Genomic DNA, 10,683 nt, shown 5'->3' with positions numbered 1-10,683 from the left:
AAGAGGCACTGATATGAAACAGTATAAGTTTGCACATTTGCAGTAGTAGGTGACAGTGGGGGCCCAAGGACTGATGGAGATAGAACCTCCAAAACCCTGGATTAGTATCTCAGGAAGTTCCCACGTGAGTCGGACGGTACCACAATTTGAAGTGGGTAGTGAATGCAAGAGGAAGTGCCCCAAGCTCCGATAGCACTCCTTTCAGCTTCAATCAACTAGTGGCGCATGGCAAAAACGTTATAGGCGCTAGCATTTGATGTTATTAATGAATGGTTAGGTACTTCACCGTTTTATATTTATTTACTGTATGCGAATACTCTACTAGTAATGTAACGAAGTATCCTACTGATGGAACATGTGAGTATTATGTGGTTCCTTCCTGAATCCGCTGTCTTTTGAAAATTGAGATTCGTTACGGAATTTGTGAAATCAATCTGCAGCATCCGTTTACATTTGATTGATAGTCAATGAGTATCCGGAAAAGTTCAGAAGGACGCGTTCGATAGGAAGCGGATATTTAGTTCTCATGAACAAGATGCATAAGAGAGCTTTGTTTCTTTGTCCAGTGGCCTGTAACTGCTCAGCTGGTGTTTTCCAATGAATAAATCCGAAGGTCTTCTTCATTTGGTTCGGTGCCGTGACCAGGATGGGGATGAAGATCTCGCGGCCACAACCCTTTGAGAATGGGGATGTTTGGACTGTAGCGACCCAATCACCCACATACTTGACTGTTCAACTCACAGTCGCTCACTGGATCGCGAGGCTTGTTTTTTCTCATACGCACAAACACGTCGCATTAAGCTGACTCATCGGACATCGATTGTCTGCACCGCCTAGTCAGCGTAGCGACCAATCATGTGCCGACGCGCCCACGTTTAACATAAAGAGAAAACAAACCAAGTCAAGACACAGACTCGCGCGCGCGCAGGGAGCAGGGAGTCAATCGATCTCCACAAGTCCACGGACAATTATGGAACACGTGTAGCAGCCAAACTGCGGAGGAAACACGTTCCCGCAGTCCGGACTTTCACCAAGGAACTCTCACAGACGACAAGTTCCTCATTTGACTTGCTCCCATTTTGCATTGCATTTATTTTTATACGTGTCACAGAAATACTACAAGCTTTTATTAGTGCACATTCACCTTCTGATCTGTATTATGGCTATCACTACCTGTGCACTAATAGGACCTTGCTGGAGGACTGTGAGGGGTTTCGGAGGCCGCTGAACTGGATACCGAACGGGGTAAGTTGGCGGCATTGAAGACCCTCCTCAGGGGCCGGGCGAAGGCGGCGTTGGATGCGGCCAGAACAAAGCCCTCGGGAGATGGACTAGGTCGTCGCAAAGGAAACCCTTGCAACGAGTTGGACACACCATCTGACCGCCAGGAGGCTATGAGACGGTTCAAATCAGCCTAGACTGCGCCTGGATCTGACCCGACCGTGCTCTTTGCCTGCCTGCAGCAGTCGCTGATTAGCGCTTTTCCGGACTGGAGAGAGGGTCACACCACCAGTCGCTGTCTGGCCAGCTCATCGGAGTATTGAAGCCCGCGCGTGGTGCCCAGTTGCGGTTGGCGAGAGCAACCGACCAGTTGCGTGCGGGGGCGCTCGTGAATCAGGCACGGGAATTGGCCGAGGCACCACTGATCATGTTGCAGTCGCAGGCGAAAAGCGATGGTTCACCAGTGGACGAAGTGCAGACGAGAGTGGACCAACTCGCCGAATAGCTTGCAGCCATCGAGATAAAATAGCGGAGATGAGCTCAAACCTGCCGGTGCTACAAGTGTGGCAGGCCTGGCCCTTGGAAGAACCAATGCCCTCGTACCCGAACACCTGTACACAATAAAGACTTGGATTACTTCTCTTTTCCCGGGTTCGTTGCCATTAGCGCAGTCGCACAGTCTACCATGCAGGTCGTTATCGAGATTGGTGGTAAGAGGAAGTCGTGTTTGATTGATACAGGAACGGGGGTATCTCTAAGCGGAGAGGAAACCAAGATGAATGCAGACCATGCGCATTCGCCACGAGAGCAGTAGGTGGGTATCGACTGAAGATGGATGGATTGTCAACGCACTCGATACGCCTAGGCGGCAAGTTCGTGCAGCACGCGTTCCTGATCAGCCCAGATATAGGACAGACAATATTGCAGGCGGATTATCCCAAGGGCACATATTCCGGGATTGACCTAAAGCAGGGAAAGCTGGTGACCAGGCATGGCTCAACCAAGCTTGCAGATTATCCAAGCGCTACCATGAATGAGCTGCGTGTCCGAAAACTTCTGTCATGTAATATACCAGTACGGTCATATCAGTACCAGTACGGTATATCAGTACGGTCCGCGGTTGAGGAATATTCCGAACTGTTCATGAGCGATGAGAATTCTTTTATCTACCACCCGTGGATTGAATATGAAATTCCCCTTTCGTCAGAACGCTTTTACATTACGGTTTTCGTCTATTGCCACTCAATCCACGGGAGGAGGTCCATAAGCAGATTCAAGAGACGTTGAAGAATGGCGTAATCGAAGAAGCCAATGATGTACACAATTTCCCAGTTGTGCTTGTAAGCAAGGCGAACAGAAAATACAGGTTTTGTGTGGATTTTTGGCTCTTGAATGAACTGACCGTAAAGCGGGCCGTAGCTGTGTCTTCGGCCGCGAAGATTTTCGATTCCCTCCAGCATTTCTGATATTTTACTGAGTTCGACTTGAGTTCCGGATACTGGCTATTAATTATCAAGGCGGAGTGCCGGAAGAAAGCGGCATTTACGGTTCGGGGCACCCAATAGCAATTAAGACGAATGCCATCTGGTTTGTCTGGGGTACCATTCACATTATGGCGCTTGACGCTTCGTTTAACGAAGGGGCTTCAGAATGTTGCCGTGTGCAGACACGATATCGTTGTGTACAGCAATTCGGAAACAGCGCACGCCGTTCAATTGAAGGCTGCATTGAAGCGAACTCGGGAGGCTAGTATGCAGATAAATGAAACCAAAACACAGCTCGTGCGGAGTTCGGTGACATTGCTGGGGAATAAATTGAGTAACGGATTAGCTAGCGTACTGCTAGAAAAATTGGCAAAGATCGATTGTTGTGCTGTTACCAACTCAACGCGGTCTCTACGGCATTTTCTTGGACGAGAAGCATACTACAGCCGATTCGCCAAGGATTTCAACGCGAATTCTGCGCCACTGTACGACTTACTCGGGCGAAGCCGGAAATTCTAATGGACCAGAGATGCAAATGGGGCTTTCGAGGGAGTCAAAACGCGATTGTTTGATCGGTAAATGAATCTCAAACTGCCCAAGGTCGGAGAGCTGTTCACTGTTGCATTGGACGCTATCGATTGCGGTATGCTCGCAGTCCTAAAGCAGAGGAATGGAGTTATCTTATATGTCCTGATTAACGCTGAACAGAAGCCCTCGACCGCTGAGAAAGAATGTTTAGCGATCGACTAGTTCCCGGATAAGCGGAGGTCATATCTGCTTGGACGAAGATATGTCAAAACCGATCACAGGCTCCAAGAGTGGATCAGGACCCACAGAGGTCCTCGCGGGAAGCTCGCGCGCTGGGCACTCCGGTTGCAAGAGTACGACTTTACACAATTCAGCACCTGCCAGGGAAGGAGAAACAATTGGCTAATTGGCTGTCAAGAGCAGAGGCTGAAGATGAGGTCCCCAGGATCCTGATTGGAGCCAACGACCTCGTCGTCGAACGGGTTCATGGAAAGTTGGTGCAACTCCAACGGCAGGATCCTGTGTTACGGAAGGTTTCAGCCGCCTTGTTGGACGGTAGGAGCATTGAGAACGGAGAGGGAGACAAGGAATTGGGAACGTTACAGAGTTACTTTGATCGGATGGGTCTTAGTGAAGATGGTACAACTTCCTGGAACGCCACCGATTCGGATGTTGCGATGCCAGTGATACATCGCGTCTTGAAACGGAAGCTCATCGCCGAATGCAATGAGATGGCACATACAGGGAGCGCCAAGCCGTACGACCTAATTCGGCAGAGGGCCTACTGGCCAGGGATGGGAAGTGAGGTTATGGATTATGTGGCGTTCTGTAAGCGGTTCCAATGATGAAAGGGGGCACGTCAGGGACAACCCACCCATGGAGCTGATTCCCGTCTCTGAACTCGGCGAGTTCTGGTCTGTTAAAGTCACAGGCCCCTTTCCGGTAACAACCAGCGGGAGTCAATACATCGTGATAATGGTAGAACACTTGTCGCGGTGGATCGAGGCGGCGGCCGTGCCAAATCAATGGGCGACGACTATCAGCGGGGCGGTAATGCATCACATTGTGGCCAACCATGGGGTGCAAAAAATGGTCCTAGCCGATCAGGGGTCTTGCGTCGAGGGCGAAGAGTTTAGGACTTGCTTGTCGAAGATGGGTATCAGATGGCTAAGGATGGCAACATACCACCCGCAAACGAATGGTCTAGCCGAACGCAATAACGGAAAAATCAAGAAGTTGTTGGCGGCCAAAATGACCAAAATGTGAAGTGCCAATAGTGTTGCTAGCACATCGTGCTTCCATACAGCCAGCCACAGGCAAGATCCCCTTTATTCTGATGCACGGTCGACATCCGTGCATTCGGTTGATAAGGAAATCGGATTGCGGCCGGCAACATGCTTGTCTCCGAAGGAGTTAGGGAAGAAAGGAGGAAAGCTCGAGAAAACTTGATCGACGTTCAGTAAAAGACTAGGCAGAAAACGGCAAATGGAAAGGCTTGACCATTCCCCATAGGCAGGAAGGTCACGTGGAAGGATCATCGGAATACTGCGATGTGTGGGCATGAGGTCGCGGAAGCTAGACAGGCGATGGTAAGGTCCGTTTGTCGTTATCATCTGTCATGGATACGTCTATACAATTCAAAATGGTCAGGGATCGAAAAGGGTAAATGGGACGCAGCTTCTTAAGTGGCATGATACATCCGAAGAGCGGCCGAATAGATCAGCTGCTGGAACCTACCTAACGGAGGTAAGTGAAAATCATTGACATGGGAGTGACCTTAAAAGGAAGAAATGTAACGATGGATACTACTAATGGAGCATGCTAGTAGTTTGTGGTTTCCTCCTAAATCCGAGTTGCGTCTTTCGTAAACAGATTCATTACGAAATTTTTGAAGTCGCTTTGTGGCATTCGCTCACATTTGAGTGATAGTCAATGAGTATCCAGAATAGTTCAGGAGGAGGCATTTGAAAAGAAGGCCGATACGCGGTTTACATAGACAGGATGCATATGACAGCTTTGCCTCTCTGTCCAATAGTCTGTAACTGTTCACTTGCTGTTCTTCAATAAATAACTCCGCAACGAACGCCCTTTTCCTTTCAGTACGTCGATTATCCGGTCTGCAGGCATGAGGTTTGTGTTTGGTCTTACCCAGTCTTGAAGAACCACTTTACATTTTGCAGGTCTGGTGCGCATGCCAAACCATGAGACAGGGTTATTTAGATTGTTTAAAATGGTTTACATTTTGAAAGGATCTGAAGCCAGGACAGCAATATCGCGGCATGGTCAATGTCTGTTGGCAAACGTCCCGGAAGCATTTCAACCCCAAAGGTTCCCGCGTATGGCAAAGTGTTCAAGGGCCAGCCGTCCCTAATAGCCGAACATCGCACTATTTGGAAGGATTAGTCACGTGCAGAATACAGACCAAACGAAGGCACGCTCTGATTTGTCTGAATGCCTGACAATCCGGATTGAGCATCTCTGACCCGGCGATACTCATTCCCTCACTGAGATTCTGGCACGATCTTGTGGAGCACTCTGTGATTACTATTGTGGTTATCCTATAAATACAGTTGCAATGATTCTCCCTTGTCTCCATAAAGGGCTCTGCAGAGCTGCCGTCCCTTTCGATATACCATAGTGGCCGGGGCAGGAAGCCAAGGGACCGATACAGAGTTGCACCTCCGTTCAGCGAGACACAGCAGCTGGTGACGACCGGAACCCACGATGCCACTTTCGGCAGAGCAAATCCAATTTATTTTACGGCATTAACATACAGGTCGAAGAAGCTCAAATGGGGCATGTTGTATCTCTGATGCGCAATGTGTTGGTGGATGCGACAAAAACGGTTGATCCTCCATCTTGCTCCACAGATGCTGCTGTCAGCTCGGTTACTGAATTAAATTTTGATGCTGAATCTGGACGAACTTTCAAATGTTATTTCAAGAAATATGAAATCATGTTTCAAATCACCTTTGCTCAGTTTGATGATGCACGGAAAAGTTGACTGTTGCTGCGGAAAAATGGCACAGCTGAACGCGATCGCTTCACAAACTTTACACTCTCCTAACTCCCTCGTGACCTTGGTTTCGCGGACGCTGTCAGAATCCTGGCCCATATATTCGGTCAGCAAAGTTCCCTCTTCAATAATCGTTATCACTGTCTAAAGATGACCAAAAGGGATACTGAAGAGTTCATCACCTATGCCGGTGTGGTAAACGAAGAATGTGAGCTCCTTCAGCCTAGCAATATGACCGAGGATTTATTCAAGTGTCTCACCGTCGTGGCTGGTCTTCAATGGCCACACAATGCAGGTACTCGGACTCAGCTACTGAATCGAACTGAACAGGGCCCAGAGTTGATGCTTTAGAAACTTACCACCGAATGCCAGCATCTTATCGATCTCAAGGCTGATGTTGCAATGATCGGACATTCCAAGTTCTCTCAGCAACTTAACTTCCAAAAGGAAATCAAATTCTAGGTGAGCTCCAAGAGAACCGCCCACACCCTATTGGTTTTGTGAAGAATGGCACTATTCACGCCACTGTCCCTACAGGAACCACAGGCGCAGTGAATACAGTCGGCAGGGGCGCAAAGAAGGATGTTGCAAGGACAACTTCGCAAGCTCGCGCAAACACCGACCTGAAAAAAGAACGCAGGCAGAGGCCATGACCGCCACTTTCAGGATGAAATCACCCGGACAACGTAAATTCGTCACATTATGTATCAATGTCACACCGGTTACCCTTAACTCGATACAGGTTCTGATCTCACTCTGAGTTCAGAACAACCTGGAACGTAATTGAAAAGCCACCAGTGGAACCCACAAAAAACCGCACCGTTCGTAATGCATTTGGTGGAAGCCTTAAGCTGACCCAGAAGCTGAACTGTTCCGTAAAGTTCAAGGGGATTCAACTCAATGGTACTTGCTACCTCACGGGATATACAGGCCTTGATCTCTTGGGCCTGGATTGGATTAATGATCTTCAACTCCAGGATCGAATTCCCGATACCGTTTGCAACGAAACAACAGCGAATTGCCCCTATACGTTCACGAGAACAACATGTCCAGACGATTTTGTGGTTGCCACAAACCGGATAAAAGAGGGAGCATACGCCAGGCAGAGGCTATTCAGATCCTGGCGCCCAGCACCTTTAACCATTTCATCTCAGTCCAATCTAGTGAATCCTGACAGTAGCCTACAACGTTTCGCCCGCGCTCCGAACGCTTCAGTTTTCAGCCACAGGTTTATTCGGATCGTTTTACTGCTATCCGGAAAGTCAAGAAAGGGAGGCCAGCAGAAGGGACGACACAACAGTCGCACAGAAGCCAGACATTTGTTCCAGGATAAGGGGAATGGTCTCTACAGTGGGCGCAGGGTCGAATATGTCAAACACGGAACAAATATTAGATCACCAGCAGAGCCACGTCGAGAGAACCAACTTCAGACAACAGTCTACAGCTCCCTAAGCGGACCATATCGCAGTGGACACCGGGCTGCCTTTACATACCTCCGAGGTGGATGGTGTAGCGTTTTTCACCTTTATTTTACTTCCATTATAATACCACGTGTTCCATCAATTGCATAATAGTTTTTTTGTTTGAATATGAAAAACTATAAAAACGCGCACTTGTACAATTTCACATAATACAAGCGTGGTCACGTGCTTCGACTCTCTCTTCTGATTTCGCTCGCGCTTGAAGCGGCCATTCGCGAGTCTCATGTACTAACTCTGGTACCAAAACATTTCAGACATCTTCAGGATCTATTATATGTGGGAACTGTTCAGAAGAAGACTTCTGGACCAACGTAATAGGATTATTGTTTATTCGCTGACCTGGGCCAACGACGAACTATTTTAAAGAGAACAGTTGTTAGTGAGTCTGTTCCATCCGACTTCTTTATTTTTGTATACCCAACCTAGCTTAATTATTTTTATTTCTTTGCCACACACTCCTGGTAAACTAACTTATTGTTTAGCCAGACACTACAATGGTACCAGATCCCAGATCAGAATGCTCGCAGGCGCAGAGATGGACCGACGTGCGACGGCATCTCCGTGAGTCGTCACAGTTGAGTTTGAAGCACCAGTCAGTCGACAGCCATCTCAAGGAGAACGTGCCTGGACGCCAGCCGTCCCTACTAACCGAACATCGCATCATTTGGATGTGTCACGTGCAGGATACGGACTAAACGAAGACGTGCCCTGATTGGTCAGAATGCCGGATCAGACATGCCTGGGTCGGCGCTTCTCACCCCCTCACAGAGATTCTTGCACGATCTTGTGGAGCACTCTGTAATTACTACCGTGATTATCCTATAAATACAGTTATAATAATCCTCCTTTGTCTCCATAAAGGGCTCTGCAGAGCTACCGTCCCTTTCGATATACCATAGTGGGCGGAGCAGAAAGTCAAGGGACCGATACAGAGTTGCATTACCGTTGAGCAAGACAGCACAGAAAAATTGCAAGCCGTACATCAATGACAGGTTTGAAAAGATGGTGAGAACTGGCAGCGTTCTCTTACACCAGGACGCGAACTCTGCTGAGATACAGGAGTTCACTGTCACGAGGGATGAAAACTCTGATAGACAACACACGGCGTGCATATCATATAAATGTCGTCAGATACTATGGATACCATCTGCGATGTGTCATCCTTGTGCTCAAATTGTGATCTACCCGTTTCGGACTCCGACAAGCTTTGAAATGTGATATTTGTGCAACTTGGGAGCACATAGAGTGTTCCCACATTCACTCATCCATCTATGCTGCTCTCTTGGCTCATCCCAGCGATAACTTATCATTTACGTGTACTAGATGCAAATCTATCTCCACATCACCTTTAAGGAAGAAACAGAAATCGAAGAAATCGAAGCGATATGCACCAGCGCCATCTAGCGACCTGCAAGACAGTCTTGTTCGGAACGTTCCAGATGTCAACTCTGTGGAACCTTCAGTAACTCTTAATGCCCCCATGAGGTCATCCGATTGTACTGATGAACAGAATACGCAATCACCTTGGTTATCAACGAAACGGAGACATCGTATGAAAACCCGGCCGCCAGCTCATGACCATGAGGTCGTTGAAAGTTTACCTGTCAGCTCCGCAAGCGCGATCCAACCAACTGTTTCAGGAAACCGAGAAACACTCAAGTTTCCACGCGATCATTGTTTGATGCTGTTTGGATCGAAAGAATCTGGTGAAGAAGGCGCACAAGCTAGATACAACCATGATCTGAATCTGCTCCAGGGACTTGTTGACAAACTAGCCGATGCTGATGAACCAGGAATTCGAGTTCGACGAATTTTACGATTAGGAAAGCGAGTTGCGGGCATCCACCGACCGCTAAAAATTGTATTCGAAAATGCAGACGCTCCCAAGCACTTACTTTCTCGCGCATGGAGACTTAAAGGTATGGATATTTACATCAGACCAGATATGGATCCATCTCAGCGAGCTCAGCTCAAAGCCGCTGTCGTGGAACTTCGAAGGCGCACTCTTGAAGGTGAAAATGATCTACGTATCGTAAATTTTCGAATAGTCAAATGGCGTGCATTCATAAACCGCCCGGTCACCTTAACAGCGCGGAGCCAGAGTCATTCGCTGACTTGCGTGTAGCTTTTATGAACGTACGCAGCCTTTTACCGAAACGAGATGATCTGCGGCAGTGGGTTTCTGATGTAAATCCTGACATTCTTGGTGTTGCAGAAACCTGGTTGGATTTGACTGTCCTCGATCAAGAGATAAAACTCCCTGGCTATGAGCATTTTCGTTGCGATCGTCAGCAGCGGCTTCATGGTCGGGTGCTTCTCTATGTGAAGTCGGACATACGTTGCCGGTTACAAAACACTTATCTGAGTAATGATTGTTACTGTGAACAAATTTGGTGCAAAATCATCACCACCAGAGGCAATTTTCACGTGGGAGTGCTTTACAGGAGTCCTGCTAATATCTCTTCCGACTGGATTACACGAGCTCAGAATAATCTATGCGCCCGAAACGTGCTACTTATGGATGACTTCAATTTTCCCCATGTAAATTGGTCCAGCTATACGGCCGGTCTTGGTTGTACCAACTTAGAAACCACATTTCTCAATACGGTGCTAGAAATGGGATTGATAAAGCATGTGCATCAACCGACGCGGTCTCTGCCTTATCAGGTTCCTTCCTGCCTAGATTTACTATTTACTCAAGCAGGGCAAAGATTGGATTATGTATCAGTTTCTGAACCACTGGGCACTAGTGATCATACGACATTGTTTACATATCTTAGGCTTCCACATCATCGCACTCCACCGCGATTACCCCAGAGAAATGTTTGGAAAACAGACTTTGATGTGTTATTAATTGCGGCTAATTCGATGGATTGGACACTACCAACAGGAGGATCCGTTGATACATGTTGGCTTTCTCTTAAAGACCAAATATCATGGCTATGCGATCTAT

General features: G+C 47.8%; 1 protein-coding gene across 1 annotated transcript; it reads left to right on the top strand.

Moving 5' to 3' along the window:
* Nucleotides 1-8,247: 8,247 nt before the first annotated feature.
* On the top strand, nucleotides 8,248-9,855 carry T265_07571 (hypothetical protein; the record flags this gene model as incomplete). Its single annotated transcript, XM_009173128.1, has 2 exons — nucleotides 8,248-8,291; nucleotides 9,084-9,855. 2 exons carry the CDS (start codon nucleotides 8,248-8,250, stop codon nucleotides 9,853-9,855), a joined length of 816 nt encoding a protein of 271 aa, XP_009171392.1.
* Nucleotides 9,856-10,683: the final 828 nt, after the last annotated feature.

Source organism: Opisthorchis viverrini (assembly GCF_000715545.1).
Source record: "Opisthorchis viverrini unplaced genomic scaffold opera_v5_175, whole genome shotgun sequence".
In the NCBI taxonomy this organism is placed as follows: domain Eukaryota; kingdom Metazoa; phylum Platyhelminthes; class Trematoda; order Opisthorchiida; family Opisthorchiidae; genus Opisthorchis; species Opisthorchis viverrini.
This window is presented reverse-complemented; position numbering and strand designations above follow the sequence as displayed.